The sequence below is a fragment of the Dasypus novemcinctus genome, chromosome 10 (assembly GCF_030445035.2).
Source record: "Dasypus novemcinctus isolate mDasNov1 chromosome 10, mDasNov1.1.hap2, whole genome shotgun sequence".
NCBI classification, from domain to species: Eukaryota; Metazoa; Chordata; class Mammalia; order Cingulata; family Dasypodidae; genus Dasypus; species Dasypus novemcinctus.
In genome coordinates, this window is record NC_080682.1 from 91350125 (window position 1) to 91374425 (window position 24301).

The following is a 24301-nucleotide window of genomic DNA, read 5'->3' on the forward strand; positions in this document are numbered from 1 at the left end:
AGAGAGAAACATTCAGGCTCCATCCACAAATTAACTTTCCTCTAACCATGCCAAATCTGGACAACTTGATAGGTTATCTGAGGTGCAGTTACATGCTTTCAGCTCCATTAGGAAAAACTGGAAATATGGGCAATGCTGTGTACATTTTCAGGAGTATATCTGGCTTTTGGGTGGTAGATGGAAATGGGAGGCATCTGGTGAGTGAGACTCTAACTCCAAAGCAGGCAAATATCTTCCAGTTCTCCATCAACAGTAGCTTATTGGAAGTCTGCTCCTCTTTGAAGTCCACAGAGTAAGTTACAGGGAAATATTTGTGGAGGCACCTAAATCCTGAGTCCTGGATACCTTTCATTCCTGCATCCTTTTGCCACCCTTTACCTACCTCCCTGCTAGGGGTAGAGGAGCTAAACTTACTGTGTCAGATTTTCCTTGAGGCACAAGGATATAAGGAAGGACAATTGCTGGGTCCTGAGGGGATAGTCGATATGTCAGGTGCAGTGATTTCTTATACTGTTCAGAAGACACCATTATGTCCCACAAGGTTGTGTGCATGTGTGTGTGGGGTGGCTTCAGAATGGGCTGCTTTGAAGATAATTTGAAGCAGGAGCTCAGATGATCAAAGCCACATTAAAATTTTTAAAATTATTTTTTGTTACAGAATTTGTGAGGTTACAAAGTAATCATGCATGATGTGCAGAATTCTGTACATCACCCCTCCACCAGCATCTTGCATTGTTATAGAACATTTGTTGCAGATTATGAAAATATGATCAGACTATTATCACTAACTATGATCCATAGTGTACACTTGGCATCTTTTCCCAAGTACCACCTAATATTCACACTATGTATTAGTATTGTACATTTGTTATAGTTCATGAGAGAGCACTCTCATATTTGTCCTGTGAATCACAGTCCATCATCCACCATGTGGCTCACCGTGTTATACAGTCCCATGCCTTGGAAAATCCTTCCCTCAATCCTCACCCTTAACCCCACTCATACACTCTGGGGAATGATTTGTTATTGGGAGGAAAGAAGAGAGCAGTTTTAGGGGAGAAATGGTACTTTGACTGGGTTGTTCCAGATATTACTGGATATCATCCACCCATGGGATGACTCTATCTGGTCATATTTTACCAAATCAAAAAATTTCTCAATCTCTGAACTTTCTGTTGTTCTTAAGCAGGCTGCTACTAGTGCATTATTAATTTCTAGTAAGTCAGAGAATGAAATAATAACAGTAATAATAATTGCAATATTTGACAAATAATTTTCACATATTACATCTCATTTGATCCTCACAATGATCCTGTGAGATAGGTTTTAGTATACATATTTTACATGCAAGGAAACTAAGGCTTGAAAATGATTAATTGTTTTGCCCAAGGTCACAGAGCTGACATATGGCAGAAATAGTACTCCAAAGTAAGAACTTGACTCCTGGCCTAGTTTATTCTGTGGCACCAGACCTATGAGATTCACTTGTGTCTCCCATTTCCCCAGTTTCCCGTCCTCTGCTGTCATCTCAGAGTTTCCTTAGTAGCTATGGTTAAAGGTGTGGGAAATAATTACATAGTTGCTTTTTAAAAAAATTTAATTTATTTAATTTATTTATTATTTATTTCTTTATTTTATTTTAAATGTTACAATAAAAAAATATGAGGTCCCCATATACCGCCTCCCCCACCCCACTCCTCCCACATCAACAACCTTGGATAGAAAAGTAAAACTTCCTTGGCAGTTATAAAACTGTGCTGTTTCTTTCTTACGCTATGTTCCTGGGCTGATTTTGCTCTCTTCCCTCACGCTTAGAGAACTCTTGCTGTCGTTGAGACTGTGAGATCAGCCTTGCTGGTCCTTTTCTGCTTGGAATGTGAATTACTTCCCTTGTACTCCAAAGTCCTCTCAGACTCTAGACCCAGGTGTGCGTTTGTCCTTGTGTTTTTCTTTCACATAACTGGAATGTGATACTGGAAGGATTGACAGGTTTTGGGGAGTCATGCAACCCCTAAATCATTCCATATCTTCTTCTTGTTCGATGCCTCTGTGCGGCCCACCCATGGCCACAAGACGGTGGATATTCTTCCCCAGCCCTGCAGCTGCCACAGTTAACAGGGAGACAGGGTGATGACTTCCTAGCACATGGGTCAGTGGATGTGAGTTTGGTCTGATTCTGTGACTAACTTGATCTGAGACACTGGGTAATTTACTTCTTTGTAGACCTCTGTTTTCTAACCTATAAAATGGTGGTATTGGAAACAGTGCATGTTGGGGGTATAAGCAATTTTGTATATTTTGCTGTGTGTGAAAAGAGCTCCAGGGCACGCTTGCCCACTTTCTCTTCTGCTCCCAATAAAGTGGCTATAATCTAGAATTCTTTGGCCTTCACGTTATTGTTATTATAAGAGCTTCTGTTTCTACTCCAGGTCACCACAGATCTGAGCTTTGTGCCTAGCCCTGTATCAGACCACCAGAAAGGAGAGGGAGATACAGGAGGTGGTGAAGCAGGCAGCCATTAAGATATTGGAGAAACAAGATGTACATCTGTGAAATGGATGGGGTATAATCCAGGGAAGAGCCTGATCAATGTTGGAGTCATCAGGGACCACTCATTCCATAACCTTGGGGTTAGGTGAAGTTTGGAAGAGAGAGATGTCTCCAAATTAGGCATTTTCTAGATGTAGGGACTTTTGGCAGTTTCAGATTTGGGATAAAAGGGGACCATCTGAGGTATAATAAATCTTAAAAAAAAAAAAAAAAAAAAGTATCAGCACCCAGAATTTGGGAACGTGAGCTTGACGTGAAGCATTTTTATTTAACAGCAGTTCCTGGGCATCTACTTAAATCTGGTTGTAAGGAATAACCTGGGTTATATGTGTAGTAGGATATCTGACTTGCCTCTTCTGCTTTGAAGATATTGCAGAAATACAGACTAAACAGAAAATTACTTTTGTCTGTTTTCTGAGACTACAGGGAGTAGTTGGTGGTATTAATTGAGGCCATATATCCCAAGCTCCCAATCTCTACATCACTGAATCTAACCTTCCTGCTTTTCTTCGCAGTGGCCCTTTGTTCTACTAAGCGTTATGATGACCATGATTTTTTCCAATGATTCTCCTCTGTTCCCACACACTTTTTTTTTGGCTGGCATCCCAGGACAGACTGCTGCCCACGTTTGGATCTCACTTCCCTTTTGCTTCATGTTCTTCCTGGCGGTGACTGGGAATGGTGTCCTACTTTTCCTCATCCAGACAGAGCGCAGCCTTCACCGGCCAATGTTTTTCTTTCTCGCCATGCTCTCCTTTGTTGACCTGGTCCTCTCCCTCTCCACTCTGCCCAAGATGCTGTCAGTTTTCTGGTTTGGTGCTACAGCCATCAGCTCCCGCTCTTGCCTCTCCCAGATGTTCTTTATTCATGCATTCTCTGCCATGGAGTCAGGGGTGCTGGTGGCTATGGCCCTGGACCGCTTTGTGGCCATCTGTAACCCATTGCGCTATGCAACTATCCTTACCCCAGTGGTGGTTGCCAAGATTGGCGGCCTGGTGTTGCTGCGTGGTGTGGGTTTAACCATCTTCTTTCCAAGTCTGGCCCGCCGGCTACCCTACTGTGGCTCACATATTATTGCCTATACGTACTGTGAACATATGGCTGTAGTAAAGCTGGCCTGTGGGGCCACGACTGTGGACAACCTCTATGCCTTTGCTGTGGCAATCTTCCTTGGAGTGGGTGATGTGACCTTTATCGCCTATTCCTATGGACAGATTGTGAGGACTGTGATGCAGTTCCCTTCATCTGAGGCTCGTGCTAAAGCAGGCAGCACCTGTATGGCTCATGTTTGTGTCATCCTTTTCTTCTATGTACCTGGTTTTCTTTCTGTGGTCATGCAGAGCTTTGGGCCACCCACAGCCTCTGCTGCCAAAGTCATCCTTGCTAATTTTTACTTGCTGTTTCCTCCAGCATTGGACCCTATTGTCTATGGGGTTAAGACCAAGCAGATCCGGAAGCGGCTGGTCACAATTCTGAGCCCCAAGCAGACTGATCCCACTTAAGCTTAGCTCCCATCCATTAGGATGGCAGGGGCTAAGGTGATTCTCCCCTGTGGGTGGAACTCTCCACAGCCCAGATCATTCTGGTAGGGACAGTGAGGGGAAAGCAAATGAAGTTATGCTGAGAGTGTTTTGAGGTTGGGAAATGTCTCCTGAGGTCTGGGGTATTTAGATATAGGGATGGAGAATAAGAAGGTCTTGGGCATCCCATTTGATCAATTGACAAGCAATTTTTTTTTAAAATACCCCTTCTAAAATTTTTTCTTGCTTTGATAAGATAAATATATCAGGTCATTAAGAAATAATTAAGAGTTTAACTGACCTAGATTCAAGTGATTTAGGAGTTCAAAGAAGGAAGAAAAGAATTAGGAACCTTTTTATTTATTTGAGAAGACACAAGGAACTTCCCACCACCATGACATTCACAGAGCCAGTCTGTGGGTGGATCTTCCTTTTCTACCAGAGAAGATTTGCCTTCAGAGAAACAGAGGTGGTAAATCATGGACACAATTTATGGTTTAAAGTTTATGGGAGAAACTTTAAAATATCCATGCTTTATCTACTCCAGAATTGCAGATAATGATTGATTTCTTTATTTATGTAGGTTTTAGACTATTTTTGAAAAGGAAGACCCTCTATGACTGCTATGATCTGAGATCAATATGTCTGCTTTTATTTCTTAGTTTTTAGATTCAGATGCAGAGATTGAGTTAGTCATACTCCAAAGTTTATTACATGCAATAATTTTTGTTCTAATTCTTGTTTTGTTTATTTTCTCTCCTCTTTCTTTCTTTCTTATTTCTTTCCCATGCCTCACCATTGGCACTCACTTTAATATGTTTGTGAGTGTTTTTCAGTGTAATGCATCTTTGCAATATAGTAGTTTTGTTTGGGTGTTATGTGTTCTTTTTTTTCAAAGCAGTTTTATTGAGATATAGTCACAGCACCATACAATCCATCCAAAGTGTACAAAACATGGCTTTAAATATAATCACAGTGTTGTGCATTCATCACATTTTATTTAATGAAATTTTAGAACAATTTCATTAATCTGAAAAGAAAAACTCCAACAACCCTTGTCAGTCACCTCTCAATCCTTCAATCCTTCCCCAGCCCTATATAACCATTAATCTAATTCCATCTTTATAAGTTGATTTATATTTATATTTTATATAAATGGAATCATGCAATATGTAGTATGTTGAGTCTAGTTTCTTTCACTCAGCATAATGCTTTTTTTGCCTGATATTAACAACTTGTAACATTGATATGCATTTGAGAGTTTCAAAGAAAAACAGTCTTATATATGCAATATTACCCATATTAATATTTCACATGAGGTTTCCCTATGCTATACAATTCTATGCTACATTTTTTAGCTTTCTTCTAGTAATATACATGACCTTAGACTTTTCCTTTCAACCACTGTCATACCCATATAATAATAGCATTGCTAATCATAAACACTGTGATGTACTTTCATCATTTCTACTCATTTCCAAAGATTTATGAAGAAACTTTTTACCAATACTGCACAAATTAACCCTCAGCTTTCCATTCTCTAACCTCATTCTATTTCTGGTGACCTATATTCTAATTATTAACCCCACAAGTTGCACAATATATTCAGTTCATAATAGCACAATTATACAATATTTATCCTTCACTCAACATAATATCCTTCAGGTTAATCCGTATTGTCTTATGTTTCATGACTTCATTTCTTCTTACAGCTGCTTAAGATTCCATCATATGTGAACAACGCAGTTTGTCTTTCCATTCATTGATTGATGGACACCTGGGTTGTTACCATTTTCAGGCAATTGTGAATAATGCTGATATGAACACTGGTGTTCAGATGTCTGTTTGTGTCACTGTTCTCAGTTCTTCTGTGTATGTACCTACCAGTGGATCACATGGCAAATTTATATTCAACTTTCTTAGGAACTCCTAAACAGTCCCCCACATTGGCTATACCATTCTACATTCCCACTAAAAGTGAATAAGTGTTCTTCTCTCTCCACATCTCCAACACTTGTAGTTTTCTGTCTTTTTGATAGTGGCCATTCTAATAGGTGTGAAAAGATATCTCATTGTAGTTTTGATTTAAATTTCCTTAATTGCTAGTGATGTTTAATGTTTCTCATGTGTTTTTTTTCACCCTTTTTTGTTCTTCTTTGGACAAATGCCTAGGCAAGTCTTTTGCCTATTTTAAAATCAGATCATTTGTCTTTTTATTGTTGAGCTGTAGTATATCTTTACATATTATGGATATTAAACCTTTATGTGATTTCAAATATTTTCTCCCATTGAGTAGGCTGCCTTTTCACCTTTCTGACAAAATCCTTTGATTTGCAAAGTGTTTAATTTTGAGCTGGCCCCATTTATCTATTTTTTCTTTTTTGTGTGTGTGCTTTGGGTGGAAGGTCCAAGAAACCACAATCTACCACAAGACCTTGAAGATGTTTCCACATTTTTCTCTATTAGTTTTATGGTCCTGGCTTTCATATTTAGGTCTTTGATCCATTTTGAGTGGATTCTTGTATAGGGAATTAGATAGGTGTCTTCTTTTATTATTTTGACTAGTTTGTAAAAAACCAGTTGGCAGTAGAGATGAGAGTTTATTTCTGGACTCTCAGTTCTATTCCACTGATCAATGTGCCTATCTTTATGATAATACCATGCTGTTTTGACCACTGTAGCTTTGTAATATATTTCAAGGTAGGGAATGGAAGTTTTCCCACATGGCTCTTCTTTTTTAGGATGCTTTTGGCTATTCAGGTGCACTTTCCCTTTCAAGTAAATTTGGTAATTGCCTTGTCTATTTCTGTAAAGTAGGCTGTAGGATTTTTTTTTTTTAGCAAATACCAGAGATTGAACATGGGATCTTGTACATTTGAAGCAGGCACTCAACCACTAAGCTATACCCACTCCACTGGCTGTTGGAATTTTGATTGGTATTGCATTGACTCTATTAATATAAATCAGTTTGGGTAGGATTGACATCTTTATGCTATTTAGTCTTCCAATCCATGAACACAGAATATCTTTCCATTTGTTTTAGTTTTCTTTGATTTCTTTTAGCATTGTTTTTTAGTTTTCTGAATATAGGTCCTGTACATCTTTGGTTAAATTAATTCCTAAGTATTTGAGTCTTTTTGTTGTTATTGTAAATGGATTTTTTCCCCTCATTTCCTCCTCCTGTTGCACAATACTATTGTACAGAAACATTACTGATTTTTGCATATCGATTTCATATCCTGCCAGTTTGCTGAACTCATTTATTAGCTCAAGTAGCTTTGTCATAGATATTTCAGGTTTTTCTTAATATAGGATCATGTCATCTGCAAATAGTGAGAGTTTTACTTTCACTTATCCTATTTGGTTGCCTTTTATTTATTTATATTTGTCTCCTAATTGTTCTAGATAGAACTTCTAGTATAATATTAAATAACAATGATGACAATGGGAATCCTTATTTTGTTCCTGATCTCAGAGGGAAAGCTTTCAACCTTTCCCCATTTAGTCTGATGTTGATTGTGGGTTTTTCATATATGCTCTTTCTATTCCTATCTTTCCGAATGTTTTTATCAAGAAAGGATGCTAGATTTTGTAGAATGCCTTTTCTGCATTGAACTAGATGATTGTATGTTTTTTTCCCCTTCAATTTGTTAATTTGATGCTTTGCATTAATTGATTTTCTAATGCTGAACCACCTTTGCATACCAGGAATAAATCCCACTTAGTCATGGTGTATAATGTTGTGATATGCTGTTGTATTCTATTTGTAAGTATTTTGTTGAGAATTTTTTCATCTATGTTCGTTAGAGGGATTGGTCTGTAATTTTCTTTTTTTTTTTTGTGGTACATTTTTAAAGAAATTATTTTATTTTTTAAAAATTTATTGAAATATATCACTCATACATAAACATACATAAACAATAAGTGTATAATTGTTGTGAACTTACAAACCAAACATATATAACATCAAGCAAGCATATATAACATCTCACCGTACCACCAATAACTTGCATTGTTTCTAAACATTTTTAACTAATGATTAAAGAGCATTGTCAAAATATTACTACTAAACAAAGTATTTTTCCCCTAACCAATCATTGTTATTATCTTTATATCATTTATATATGAACATACATAAACAATTAAGTGTATAGTTAAAGTTGTAGACTTACAAAGCAAACGTGTAACATCATACAGAGGGTCCCATACATCAACCTTTCACCATGGGATGTTTGTTACAACTAAACATGAGATGTTTGTTACACACTATGAAAGAACACTGTCAAAATCTTACTACTTATCATAGTCCTTATCTTACCTTTGGTATGTTCTATGAAAATATGAACCAAATGTAATTTTCTTGAAGCATCTTTATCTGGCTTTGGTATTAGGGTGATGATGACTCCATAAATTGTGTTGGGTAATTTTCCTTCCTCTTACATTTTTTGGAAGTGTTTAAACAGGATTGGTGTTAATTCTTCTCAATGTGCTTGGTGGAATTCACCTGTGAAGCCATCTGGTCCTGCAATTTTCTTTGTTGAGAGAGTTTTTTAAAAAATTTAGGAGGTACTAGGGATTGAAGCTAGGCTAGGACTTTGTACATATGAATCAGGTGATGAAAAACTGAGCTACACCTGCTCCTTTTTTTTGGGAGATTTTTGATGACTGTTTCAATATCTTTAAATGTGATTGTTTTGTTGAATTTTTAAATTTCTTATTGAGTCAATATGTTGTTTGTGCATTTCTAGAATTTGCCCATATCATCTAGGTTGTCTAGTTTGTTGGTAGAGTTTCTTATAATATCCTTTTATGATCCTTTTTATTTCTGTGGGGTCAATTGTAACTTCCTTCCTTTCATTACTGATTTCATTTACTTGCATGTTCTCTCTTTTGTCTTTGTTTGTTAGCTAAGGGTTTTTCAATTTTTTTGATCTTCTCAAAGAACAACCTTTTGGTTTTGTTGATTTTCTCTATTTTGTTTTTAATTCCCAATTTCATTTACTTTTGCTTTAATCTTTATTATTTCTTTCCTTCTGCTTGCTTTGGGACTGGTTTACTGTTTGTTTTTTCCAGTTTCTCCCGTTGTTCAGTTAGATCTTTAATTTTAGCTCTTTCTTCTTTTTTAATACGGGCATTCATGATTATAAGTTTAACTCTCAGTACTGCCTTTATTGCATCCCATAAGTTTTGAGAAGTTGTGTTTTCATTTTCATTTGTCTCAATAATTTAATAATTTCTCTTACATTTCTTATTTGACACACTGATTGTTTAGGAGTGTGTTATTTAGCCTCCATACATTTCCAAATTACCCCCTTTCCCATCTATTGATTTCTAGTTTCATTCCATTATGGTCTGAGAAGGTGCTTTGCATAATTTCAATCTTTTTGTGTTAATGGACACCTCCTTTTGACTAAACATGTGGGCTATCCTGGAGAAAGATCCATGAGCACTTGAGAAGAATGTATAATCCACTGATTTGGGAGGCAACATTCTGTATATATCTGTTAGGTCTAGTTCAAGTTCTCTGTTTCCTTGTTGATCTTCTGTCTAATTGCTCATCTAATGATATGAGGGGTGTGGTGAAGTCTCCAACTATTACTGTAGAGAGGTCTGTTTCTCCTTTCAGTTTTGCCAGTTTGTCTCATGTATATTGGGACACCCTGGTTAGGTGCGTAGTTATTTATGACTGTTATTTCTTCCTAGTGGATTGTCCCTTTAACTAATATATACTGGCCTTCTGTATATCTTGCAACTTTTTTACAATTAAAATCTGTTTTGTCCAATATTAGTATAGCTAGCCTTACTCTATTTTCGTTGTTGTTTGAGTGGTGAACATTTTTCCAAACTTTTTCACTCTCATCCAGTTTGTATCCCTACGTCTAAGGTGAGTCTCTTGTAGGCAGCATATGGATATTTCATGCTTTTTAAAAAAATCCATTCTGTCAGCCTGTATCTTTTGATTGGGAGTTAAATCCATTCACATTCAATGATATTACTATATATGCATTATTTACTTCCACCATTGTATTCTTTGGCTTTCATATGTCATATCTTATTTTTGTCTTCCTTTTAATCTTTTGATTATTCTTTCCACTATACTTGCCTTCTACACTCTATTCCAAGCTTCTCTATCTTGTTTTTTCTTTTGGACTGTAAGATTCCCTTTAATACTTCCTGCAAGGGTGGGTTCTTTTCACAAGCTCTTTTTGTTTCTGTTTGTGAATATTTTAATCTCATCTTTATATTTGAAGTAAACTTTTGCCAAATAAGTGGCAATTTTTCTTCCATATCCTAGTTATATCATACCACTGTTTTCTCACCTCCATGTTTTCTGATGAGAAATCTGTACTAAGTCTTACTGGGCTTCCCTTGTATATGAATCTTCTCTTTATCTTTGACATTTGACATTCTGAATAGTAAATGTGTCTATTAGGATTTTTTCTGATTGGGGTACACTGTACTTCTTGGACATATAAACTCATTTCTTTCATGAAAGTTGGGAAATTTTCAGCCACTATTTCCTCAAATACTCTTTCTTCCCCTCTGGATCTCACATGGTATGTATGTTGTTGCACTTCCTATTATCACTCAACTCCCTGAGCCTCTGTTCAATGTTTTCCATTCTTTTCTTTCCCTGTTATTCTTTTTCTTCAATTTCAGCTGTTCTGCCTGCTGTGTCACTTATTCTTTTTCTACCATCTTGAATCTGCTGTTGTATGCCTCTACTGTGTTTTATTATTATTTTTCTTTATTTTTGAAGAAGTTTTAGATTGCATAAATGTTACATTGAAAATATAGGGGATGCTCATGTACCCCACTCTCTCCCCCACATTTCCCCAATTGACATCTTTCATCAGTGTGGTACATTTGTTACAATTGATGAACACATATTGATGCAATGCTACTAAACATACTCTGTAGTTTACATTATGGTTTACACTTTGTACTGCATAATTTTATAGGTTTTAACAAAATGTATAATGGCTTGTATCCATCATTGCAATATCATGCAGAACAAAGTCCAAAAATGCCCCATGTTATACCTATTTTTCCATCTTCCTCCCCTCTAAACCTCTGGTGATCACTGTTTTTACATCTATGTTACAAGTTATTCAATTACTATAATAATAATAAGCCTCCTTTAGTTCATAGTTGCATTCCCACCTTATGTTTGATTATTCCTCAATCTTGAGGATTTGGGGATGATGATGCTTCTGATTGAGGGGGTGCTTAGATCTCATGAAACAGATGGATAGAACTGTCTTTCCTGCAGTTTTATATACTCTTTTGTTTTTTTGGATTGGTGTTGCCCATCCTTATCTTTTTGTTAGTTGTCCTGGGTGAGTTTGATGAAGTGGAGTGTAGGTGTGGCTGCAACTCTGTTAAGATTCAGGGCTCAACTGGCATACAAACAGCCAGAAGATTTAAACCTCTGGGACATATATTTAATCATATATTTAATAGATATGGTGAGAAGTTGAGGTTCAAATAAAAGGGGCCAATAACCATGCATAAGAAAATTATAAATGAGTCTAACTCTGATACACTGGGAGATAGGTTATCATATATTCCAAGGTAAGGCCTACTGATGGGGTGCCAATTTCCTAGGGTTGTCTGCCCTGCCTACAGTGTTTAGTTGTCTCTAGAGGCCTCAGGAACATTCCTGTTTGAGGTACTCCTTACTATGGCAGTCAGTGAGATCCTCCTGTGACATGCACAAGTGTAACCTTTGGAATGACTTTATGACTCACTTCAAAATCTTGTAGTCATAAAACTCATTTGTATTTAATACTTCCCCCTTTTGGTCTAGGTCTTTTTCCAAATGCATCACTAGTTGGTGCTTGTTAATAATCCCTTGCTGCTAGGGAGGCTCATCCCCAGGAGTCATGTCCTACTCTAGGGGGGAAGATAATGAGTTTATATGCTAAGTTTGGCTTAGAGGAAGACCACATTTGAGCAACAAGTAGGTTTTGAGGAGATAATTTATAGGTTAAATATTACTAGACTAAGTTTCAATTTCACAAGAACAAGATTCATAAGTCCATGCATCAATATCAAATGCCTGGCATGTTGGTTTGTCCTTTGCTAGGCACTGTTCATATAATATGGACATGTAATATGGAGTTTCTTGCCACTCTATTAGAGAATGTAGCAGTAGTCCCCAGGATGGGAATTCAATATTCCACTGATTATTGTGTGGGTCTCTACCCACCTAGACAATGCCCCATGACCACGTGAACACATTCATATTCCATAGAGGCATGCCCCAGGTGCAGCCCTCCCCACACATACCCCCACCACTGACATCCTGCACCAGTAATCCTCCCTTGCCACAGGTGCAACACTTCTGCAATGCAAAGCCTCCCCCAAAATAGCCAAATATAGTAAAATAAAATAAAATAATTTTATTTTGCATTGTGTCTCTTTTCACCATACGATCTGTTATCTTTTATGTATAATGACAATTCCTTTTGTATGTTCCCCCAATGTTTTATTTTTGTTCACTTTACTTTCCAAGAAGCTTTAGATTACAGAAAAGTCACATAGAAAACAAAGGGGATTCCAATATTACACCCCCTCCTTCCCACACACATCCTTCCTGTATTAGTCAGCCAAAAGGGTGTTGAGGTAAAATACCAGAAATCTGTTGGATTTTATAAAGGGTATTTATTTGGGGTAGAAGCTTACAGACGCAGGCCATAAAGCATAAGTTACTTTCCTCACCAAAGTCTGTTGCCCCATGTTGATGCGAGATGGCAGGCGATGACTGCAAGGATTTAGTCTTCCTCCAGTCTCACCTCTTTCCCAGGGCTCATTTCTCTCTGGGTCAGCTGCTCTGCTCTCTCCACAAAACCAGGTGTAAACCATCCTGTGAATGGCTCATCTTTCTTCCCAGGGACTCTGCCATGTCTAATGGAGCCTTCTCACCTTCCTCACATATTTGCTTCTCTTTGTGCTTACTTCCTAGACTCCAGGATCAAAACTCCAAACTCCTTTCTCTGCCATGTGGTTTCTCTGTGAGACCCTATCCCCTTGGTCCATTGACATGGCCCAATCAAAGCCTTAATCATTATTTAATCAAGTAAAAGTGAAACCTCTGTATCCAATATAATCTAATATGCCCAGAGGAAGACCAGTTTACAAACATAATTCAATATCTATTTTTGAAATGCATAAATAATATCAAATTGCTACACTCCCCTACCAATAACATCCTACATGAGTATTGTACATTTATTACAATTGGTGAACAAATATCAAAGTATTACTGCTATCCATGGTCAATGGTTTACATTATGCTTTACATTTTGTGCCATATCTTTTTATAGATTCTGTCTAATGTATAATGCCCTGTATCTGTGAATGCAAGATCGTGTAGAACAATTCTAAGGCCTCTAAAATGCCCTGTTCCCCACCCACCCTTTCCTCCTTCTCCTCTCAGAACTCATGGCAACTACTAAGTTTCAATTAAAAAAAATAAGGTTCATAGTTACATACATTAATATTATGGGCTTGACATATGGGTCTGTTTAATTAGGCACTGACTATGTACTCAAGAAATTCTTGCCCCTCTATTTGAGAACATAGCAGGACTCCCCAGGATAGGATTTTAATATTTTCCACTGATGCTCAAGAAGAATGTATATTCTGCTGTATTTGGGTGTAATGTTCTGTATATGTCTCTAGGTCTAGATCCTCTATTGTATTATTCAAGATCTCTGTTTCTTTATTAACCCTCTTTTGAGATGTTCTGTATAATGGTGATAATGGTGTGTTAATGTCCCCCACTATAATTGTAGAGGCATTTTTTTTCTTCTTTTAGTTTTTCCATTGTTTGCTGCATGTATTTTGGGGCACCCTAGTTATGTGAATAAATATTTATGATTGTTCTTTGTTCTTAATAGATTACCCCTTTATTAATACATAGTGGCCTTCTTTGTCTCTTACAAAAGTTTTGCATTTAAAATCTATTTTGTTGAGATTCTCTGGAGAGTGGAGGAGACTGGAGGAGGACTCCACAACTGCTGAAGTGAAGAAAGAAAAAAACAAGGGGCGGGGCAAGATGGTGGCTGAGTGAGCGCACTGGATAATCTCTCCTGCAAAGAAGTGGCTGGGCAGCATTGAAAATTCTTCAGGACCAGGCTGTTTTGGGATATTGCAGGGCAGGAGGTGTCTGGACATCGATTTGGTGGGAAGGTAACAGAGAAAATTCGTGTATAAGATAAAATTGAGGCTCTATTACATGGAGGTGGGGGCTGTGCATGGGACACTCCCTCCTGGGGTGGGCAGAGCCAAGGCACTGGCACTGCGATGGAGATTCCTGGAGGCTCTGAGGTACTGGGGAATTCATAAGCCCTGAGTGGGCTATTGGGGGGCTAACAGGGCAGGTGGCCTTCGCAGACCAATTTGGGGAAACAAACAGGAGTTTTATTGCGAGGCAGGGAATTTTTGATTGCGGACACAAATAATAGCGCTTCCACCTAGAGCCCCGCCCCCAAGGCCGGCTGCCAATCTTCAGCGGCCTTAAATTTCTCGCAATAAAGAGATGTCACCAGGAGGCAGTTTCAGGGACTGGCAGGGTGGGAGATGTCTGGAAGCAGATTAGGGGAATATTTTGCGAACTGTGGGAATTTCAATTTCGGACTCTGATATCGGCGTTTCCAGCTGGAGCCCCTCCTCCTGGGCCTGGCTACTGATCTGCAGCATCACTAAATTGGCTGCAGTGTAGAGGTGCTCCCAGGAGGCCATTTCAGGGGCTTACAGGGCGAGAGGTGTCCTGAAGTCGAATTGGGGATACAGCCACAGAAGAGACCCGAGTGAGAGGGTGAATTACTGAGTTCTGACACATAGGTCAGAGTTTGCGGATGTGATCTCTCCCATTGGGCTGGCACCCAGCTGTGGGGATCCCTGAAGGCTGTGCTGCACTGCAATGCTCCCAGACTCCCTGTTAACCAGATTTGAGGTTGCTAGGTCTGTGTCCCCTAAACCCTGGTGGCCCACATCCCAGAGACTCACACCTCTTGAGTCTGCAATATCACAGACTTTCCATCCCTGAATCCCCATCCCTGAATCCATCACGCCCTGAGGTCCATCTGAGGTCCTTGAATGTCCTAGCCCTCAACATTTGCGTTTTTTCTTTTTTCTTTTGTTTTGTCTTGTTTTATTTTTATTTTATTTTTTATTTTTTATTGTCCTGATTGCTAACATTGCATTATCTCCTAGTCTTTTCTCCCATCATATCCCCAAAAGTCTTCTCATTTTTTTTCTTTCTGGTCCCTCATTTTCTTCTTATTTTATTTTATCTTAATTATAAAATAGGTGCTGCAGGGAACACCTCACATTTGCTGGGTTTCCTCATCCTCCATTGCCTCATTGCTGTGTGAATTGATTTTGGCTACCTACACTATCCCCTTTACCCTACATCTTGATATCCTCCATCATCTACTGTCTCTCCTATATTCCACCTCCCTTTCTTTGATTTCCAAATTGTCTAACTCTTAATTTCTAATACCTTTGTTTTGTTTTCTGTCTTTAATCCACTCTTGAAACTATTGCCTTTCTTTTCTCTTTCCCTCTCTCATAAAAACACTAGCTTTTTAATTCATACCATATTCCTCCCATATTCAGTCGACTACCTCATTATAGGTACTCTACCTACTGCTATAACTTTACACAACTTACATGAATCTAATATCCATCCTCCCAGATCTCATATTGATGCTCTGTTAACATTTATTACCAATACTACTTTACACATTTTCCTTGCTTACACAATTGCCTTTCCCTGGCCCTAATACTTTCCTTAAAGTGAACTCAGCCAGCAATAAGAAATTAGAATAAGAAGAACAAAGTGACAAAGAGAAGATATAACACTTACGCAAAAACAACAGCTAATTAATCCCCAAGACTAGACAAAGTAGCTAAGGAACTGATTAAACTGGTCAAGATAAAATGATGACCAGACAGCAACAAAAATCTACAAACCAAACCAGTAATCAGGAAAACATGGCTGAATCCAATGAAAAAAACTCAAAACCAGGACTTCACACAAATAATTAAAGATCTCAGAACATATATCACAGACAAATTTAATAAAGTAAAGAAAGAGGTTAACAATATGAAGACAACACTTGGAGGGGAAATTGCAGACATATGCAAAAAGATAACAGATATGATGGGAATGAACACCACAGTTCAAGAAATCAAAAATACACTAGCAGCAAATAACAGCAGATTAGAAGAGACAGAGCAGAGAATCAGTGATGTGGAAGACAGTACATCAGAAATCAAACAGATAGTAGAATTGATCGATAAAAAGATAGAAAAAAATTCTGCTAGGACTTAGGGACCTGAATAACAATGCAAAACGAACAAACATACATATTATAGGCATCCCAGAAGGAGAAGAGAAGGGAAAGGGGTCAGAAGGAATGTCGCAGGAAATAATGGCTGAAAACTTCCCAAATCTATTGAAAGAGACAGATGTACATATCCAATAAGAAAAGTGCACCCCAATCATCATAAACCCCAACAGGCCCACCCAAAGGCATATACTTGTCAAATTATCCAATGCTCAAGACAAAGAGAAAATTCTAAAAGCAGCAAGAGAAAAGAAAACCATCACATACAAGGGAAGCTCCATAAGATTAAGTGCTGATTTCTCATCTGAAACCATGGAGGCAAGAAGGCAGTGGTATGATATAGTCAAGGTACTAAAAGAGAAAAATTTCCAACCAAGAATACTCTATCCAGCTAAACTAGCATTCAAAAATGATGGAGAGTTCAAAATAGTCACAGATAAACAGAAACTGAAAGAGTATGGCAACAAGAAACCCCCCCTTCAAGAAATTCTAAAGGGAGTTCTGCAGGAAAAAAGATAAAAACAGGACAGGCAGAGTTGGAAGAGAGTGTAAGAGCAACAAAAAAGGCAAAAAGAGAAGGGAAAAAAAACCAAAACAAAATATGACAAACACAAGTCCAATAAAAATATGGCTAATGTAAATAATTCCTTGAAAGTAATAACACTGAATGTCAATGAATTAAACTCACCTATCAAAAGATTCAGACTGGGACATTGGATAAGGAAATATGACCCATCTATATGCTGTCTACAAGAGACACATCTTAGACCCAGAGACTCATGGAGGCTGAAAGTGAATGGTTGGAAAACAATCTTACAAGCAAACAATCACCAAAAAAAGGCAGGAGTAGCTATATTAATATCAGACAAAATAGACTTTAAATGCAAAACAATTGTGAGAGACAAAGAAGGATACTACATATTAGTGAAAGGGACAATCTGTCAAAAAGAACGAACAATCATAAATATTTATGCTCCTAACAAGGGCTGCTCTAAGTACATGAGGTAAACGCTGGAAAACCTAAGTGAAAGAATAGATGCATCTACAATTATACTGGGGGATTTTAATACACCACTATCAACTCTGAACAGAACATCTCAAAAGAGAATCACTAAAGAAACAAAATATTGGAACACTACATTAGAGGTGCTGGCTCTAATAGACATATACAGATCATTACACCCAAACACAGCAGGATATACATTTTTCTCAAGTGCACATGGATCATTCTCCAAGACAGACCATATGCTAGGCCATAAAGAAAGGCTTAATGAACTCAGAAAGATCAAAATCATATGCAATAATATCTCTGACCACAGTGGAGTGAAGCTGGAAATCTGCAAGGTCCAGAGGCCCAGATTTAACACCAAGATGTGGAAATTAAACAGCACACTCTTAGAAAAAGTGTGTCAAAGAGGAAATCTCAAAAGAAATCAATGACTACCTTGAAACAATTGATAATGATAACAGAACATACCAAAATTTATGGGACACAGCAAAAGCAGTACTGAGAGGGAAATTTATAGCCATAAATTCATACATCAAAAAAGAAGAAAGAGCAAAAATTGAAGAACTAACTGCACATTTGGAGGAATTAGGAAAAAAACAACAAAGTAATACCACAGGAAGAAGAAGGAAGGAAATAACAAAGATAAGAGCAGAACTAAATGAAATAGAAAATAAGGAAGCACTTGAAAAGATAAACAAGACCAAGAGCTGGTTTTTTGAGAAGATCGATAAAATTGACAAATCTTTAGTGAGACTAACAAAGAAAAAAATGAGAAAGGAGCTATTACCACTGACCCCACAGAAATAAAGTCTATCATAAGAGGATACTTTGAAAAATGATATTCCAACAAAAATGACAATTCAGAGGAAATGGACAAATTCCTAGAAACACATAAGAAGCCTATATTAATGAAAGAAGAAATTGGTGATCTCAACAAACCAATCACAAATAAAGAGATAGAATTAGTCTTTAAAAACCTCCCAACTAAGAAGAGCACAGTGCCAGATGGCTTCACAGATGAATTCTACAAAACATTCCGGAAAGAACTAACACCAATCCTGCTGAATCTATTCCAAAAAATCGAAACAGAAGGAACATTGCCTAACTCCTTCTATGATCCCAACATTACCCTAGTACCAAAGCCAAACAAAGACACCACAAGAAAGGAAAATTACAAATTTCTCTAATGAACCTAGATGCAAAAATACTTAACAAAAATACTTGCTAATCGTATTCAACAACACATTAAATGAATTATACACCACAACCAAGTGGGATTCATTCCAGGTATGCAAGGATGGTCCAACATAAGAAAATCAATCAAAGTAATACACCATATAAACAAATGGAAGGAAAAAAATCATATGATTATATCTACAGATGCAGAAAAAGCATTTGACAAAATACAGCACCCTTTCTTGATAAAAACACTCCAAAAGATCAGAATATAAGGAAATTTTCTGAACATGATAAAGAGTATATATGACAAAACCTACAGCCAACATCGTTTACAATGCAGAAATCCTAAAATCCTTCCAAGTCAGGAAGAAGACAAGGATTCCCACTGTCTCCCCTTCTATTTAACATTGTCTTAGAAGTACTTACTCGAGCACTCAGGCAAGAACCAGATATAAAAGGCATTCAAATTGGAAAGGAAGAAGTCAAAATTATATTATTTGCAGATGACATGATCCTATACACAGAAAACCCTGAAAGGTCTACAACAAAGCTTCTAGAACTCATAAATGAGTTTAGTAAAGTCACAGGTTATAAGATCAATGGGCAAAAATCAGTAGCATTTCTGTACACCAATAATGAGCAAGATCAGGAGGAAATCAAGAAACAAATACCATTTACAATAGTAAATAAAAATATCAAATATTTAGGAATAAATTTAACTAAAGATGTAAAAAACTTATACACCAAGAACTATACAAGACTGTTCAAGGAAATCAAAGAAGACCTAAATAAATGGAAGAATATTCCCTGTTCATGGATAGGAAGACTAAATATTATTTGCGGCGGCTTGCTCGGTCGGTAGAGGTGGGGTCTGGCTGCGGACGAGGGGTCGGTCCAGCTCTGGACGAGGGGTCGGTCCCGCTTGGGACGAGGGGTCGGTCCGGCAGCAGACGAGGGATCGGTCTCACAAGGGGTTGCGCGGTTCGGCTGACGGGGTCGCCCGGCGAAGCCGGCGACGAAGGGGTCGCCCGGAGAAGCAGGCGACGAACTGGGGACAAGGGAGGCCAGGCCCTTGTCGGGGGCTCTCAGGACTGGAGGGCGCACGGCAGAAGAACTACCGCGGAGACAAGGTAAACACGCAAGTCCACTTTACTGAGGGAGAGGCAACAGTTTTAGAGGGGCTGGGGAAGGCTGATTGGTCGAAGCCACGCCCTGTTCTGATTGGTTGCCGGCGAAAGGTCAGTGGGCGGTACTGGACGGGGGAGGGGTGGTGGTTAGGGATTGGCTGTCGCTGTTGCTGGGGGAAGGGGCAGGGTTTAGGGATTGGTGGCTGCTGTTGCTGGGGTGGAGGGCAGACTTGAGTTTCCCGCCCACGCCTGGCTGTTGCTGCTGTCGGGGGAGGGGAAAAGGGCAGACTGGATTTTTCCGCCCACGCCTGGCTGTTGCTGCTGTCGGGGGAGGGGAAAGGGCAGACTGGATTTTTCCGCCCACGCCTGGCTGTTGCTGCTGTCGGGGGAGGGGAAAAGGGCAGACTGGAATTTTCCGCCCTGCGCCTGCGCAGGGAGAAGGAAGAAGAAGGGTGCCGCCCCACAAGGCATCGTGTGGCAACATCCGGGAGGAGGGGCGGCCGTGGAAGCATGGCTGCCGAGAAGGGGAGACCCGAGGGCACTCTGTGCCCATGCCGAGCTTCCTTCAGGGGTGGCGGTGAGTCCGACCAGCCACCCTATTATGGGGGCAGCGGCTCGGCCTGCCGCGGCTGCTCCCCCGCCAGGCCAGCAAACGACACTTCAGCCCGAGGGGTGACCGCAATTATTAAGATGTCTATCCTACCAAAACTGATCTACACATTCAATGCAATCCCAATAAAAATCAACACAGCATTATTTAAGGAACTAGAAAAACTAACTATGAAATTTATTTGGAAAGGAAAGAGGCCCCGAATAGCCAAAGACATATTGAAAAAGGAAAACGAAATTGGAGGAATCACACTACCTGACTTCAAAACATAGTACAAAGCTACAATAGTGAAAACAGCATGATATTGGCATAAGGAGAGACACACAGACCAATGGAATCAAATTGAAAGTTCTGATATAGACCCTCATACATATAGCCATATAATATTTGATAAAGCCACCAAACCCTCTCAACTGGGAGAGAATGGCCTATTCAAAAAATGTTGCCTGGAGAATTGGATATCCATATGTAGAACAATGAAAGAGGATTACCATCTCACACCTTATACAAAGATCAACTCAAGATGGATCAAAGACCTAAACATAAGAGCCAAGACCATAAAGACCTTGGAAAGCAGTGTAGGGAAACATCTACAAGACCTTGTAACAGGAAATGGCTTCATGAACATCACACCAAAAGCACGAGCAGCAAAAGAACTAATAGATAAATGGGACTTCCTCAAAATTAAAGCCTTCTGCACCTCAAAGGAGTTTGTCAAGAAAGTAAAAAGGGAACCTACACAATGGGAGTAAATATTTGGCAACAATATATCCGATAAGAGACTTATAACTTGCATATATAAAGAACTCCTATATATTGAAAATAAAAAGATAAACAACCCATTTAAAAAAAGGGAAAAAGATTGAAACAAACACTTCTCCAAAGAAGAAATACAAATGGCTAAAAGCACATGAAAATGCTCCAAATCTTTAGCTATCAGGGAAATGCAAATCAAAACTACAATGAGATACTATCTTATTCCCGTAAGATTGACAGCTATGAAGAAAACAGAAGAATACAAATGCTGGAGAGGATGTGAAGAAATGGGAACACTTATCCGCTGCTGGTGGGAATGCAAAAGGATCTAACCATTCTGGAGGACAGTTTGGCGGTTTCTCAAAAAACTATCCATAGATTTGCCATATGACCCAGCAGTTCCACTGCTGGGTATATATCCAGCAGAACTGAAAACAAGGACACAAACCGATATATGCACACCAATGTTCATAGCAGCATTGTTCACTAACGCCAAAAGTTGGAATCAACCCAAATGCCCATCAACAGATGAGTGGATCAATAAAATGTGGTATATACATACAATGGAATACTCCTCGCCTTTAAGAACAAACACATTACAAACACATGTGATAACATGGATGAATCTTGAGAACCTTATGTTGAGTGAAGCAACCCAGGCATTGAAGGACAAATACTACATGACCTCAATGATATGAAATAAGCAAGCTGCCTCAGAGATCTAGAGACTGGAAGATAGGCTTACTGGAAATTGGGGGGTAGAAGAAGGATGTAAGCTGACATCTACATGGGCGAAATATATGATAAGCTAGAGTTAAGTATGTGCAAAAGGAAGAGATAAAATGGGGGCATAGGGTTACCTTTGGGTGGGGCTTTGCGGGTTTGAGGGGGCCTAGGGATGGGCGGATGGGTAATATTGCCCAAGAAATGGGGGGAGGGGGGCAACATATGAACATAGGAGATTGTTAGGTGTTGGTTGAAAGTAAAATGCTGAGAAAACCTTTTCAAAATATAATTAGGAAAGTTACCTGTTTAAGATACTCAAAGGGGATAATCTGACACAGGACAGACTCCTAGGGAATATCTGAATGCTCGTTTTGCCAGAGTGGGTTATACCATTGAGTGGAGACCCATATAATGAGAGTGAAGGTAGACCCACATCCTGGGGTGTACTAATGCTATCAAATAGAGGGAACTGTATCTCTCAAGAGAAAGGGTGGCTCCCAGGGCATTAGGGCAGTTGAGCAAGTCAAGCCCTCAACACTGTTGCAAATATCGCTCTACATTGCTCCTCAAGAAATGAAGATTGACTGTCACTGTGGGGCCCAAGGGGAGGGGGAAATAGATATTGAATAGATGGAACCAAAGTAAATGTGAGGGAAAAGAAGTGTTTCACAAGAGTACACAAGGATGGATATAAAACTTGTAATAGTACACCAAAAACATATAGGGGACGACAGACTAATAATGTAAACCATAATGCAAAACATAGGATAACTAAAAAATTTAGAAAACTGTATAGCCTAAAGTATGAACCACAATGTAAACACAAATGTTACCTTGTTTGAAAGCTATTGTCTCAATATTTGTACATCAATTTCAGTAAATATGACATGAATAAGTTAAAAGATTATCGCTGTGGAAGGGGAAAGGTTTTATAATGGATATGTGGGTGTACTCTATATTGTATAGATGAATTACTGTGATCTAAGACTCTTGTGAAGAGAAGCTCAATAATTAGGAAAAAAGAAAAGAAAAAGATAGATGTAGAATTTTTCCAAATCAATATGTATTCTATATCTAACCTTTAAACTCATTGCTATATTCCATTTTACTTGTAAGGGAACCTGACATTATATTGGACTTCACTTTTCAGGAAATTTTGGATCACAGAGTGGTTCAACAATGGCAGCGGAGGAATACTGACTGGTATGGAATGTTATGGACAGGCAATATATGGTTGACAGGGAGTTATACAGGGCATGTGTCCAGGTGCATGGAAATGTTTGGATATACTCATAGTGGAAACAATTGAAAACAACCGCTGGTGGGGTACTGGGTTCCTGGGCAGTGGGGACTCTCTCGTGGTCCCTAGGGGAGCAGTGGAGTCCCTCAGGTGCAACGGTTAAGGACCAGGAAGGAATGAGGGTCCAAAAGTGAGCCCCTGATTCTAATGACTACGCTTGTGAGCCTATATACTGAAATAAGAACAAGGCCTAGAGTAGCACTGTGCCTAAGTGTTCCCTCCTAACAGCCTCCGTGTTACTCAAAAGTGGCCAGTTTCGAAGCCAAACTCAGCATGTAAATGCAATGTCTTCCCTCCAGCGTGGGACATGACACCTGGAGATAAGCCTCCCTGGCACCGAGGGATCACTACCAAGTACCAGCTGATGACGTAACTAGAAAACAATCTTGAATTAAAGGTTCAATGCGGACCAGCTGAATATCCCTCTCTACATATAATAACAGGAGTTAAAAATGCTGTTTGACCTAAAGTAAGGAGGAAATGGAAAGGACAAATGAGTTCATATGGCTATGAGTCTCTTAAAAAGAGTCTGGAGGTTGTCAGAAGGATTGCTCTTATGCACACCTGAGCAGAGTCTCAGACAGACAAAGTAGATACAACCCCAGGTATTGGTCCTTTTGAGGGCTAAAGAGACCCACAGGTTCTATGGTCATGGCAGATGGGGTTCATTGCCATGTCAGTTGGCCCTTCTTTGGAGCTGGTGTTTCTGCGTGATGGAGCTGGACTCAGATGTGATCTCTTTTCACAGGCCTTTCATGCTACTTTACTGGAAGTGTAGTTGGTGCTGGGGTTTAAGATATATAGGGGATTTGAATCTCTGGACTGACAATATGATAGCCAGGGCCTGAGCCTCAACAGACTTCAGCTCCTACACTCTGATTTATTGGACTTACCCCACTCAGCTAACATGGAGTTGAAGAATGTCAACCACCACACCATGGAGCCTAGTGTACCTACAACTGAAAGCAGGAGGATTGCATCCGGTATCCATGTGGAATCTAAGCTCCCTCTTGACATAGATGTGGAATGGACACAACCAAGCCAAGTTCCACAGGAAGGAGGAATACAGTAAGGATTAGAGTGGACTTAATGATATCCTATTCATGAACTATTGTGGTTAATAATTGAGAAAATGTGGCATTGGTGTGGAAAAAGTGGCCAT

The 24301-nt window shown here is 39.0% G+C and overlaps 1 protein-coding gene across 1 annotated transcript; it reads left to right on the top strand.

Annotated features, from left to right (window-relative positions):
- The first annotated feature begins 3098 nt into the window (after positions 1-3098).
- Positions 3099-4052, top strand: LOC101418367 (olfactory receptor 52K1-like). Its single transcript, XM_004466899.1, has one exon. The coding sequence runs from the start codon at positions 3099-3101 to the stop codon at positions 4050-4052; it is 954 nt and encodes a 317-aa protein (XP_004466956.1).
- Positions 4053-24301: the final 20249 nt, after the last annotated feature.

What these genes read in the sequence shown, in the direction of transcription:
- LOC101418367 (XM_004466899.1), top strand. Translation starts at nt 3,099, where the DNA reads ATGATTTTTTCCAATGATTCTCCTCTGTTCCCACACACTTTTTTTTTG.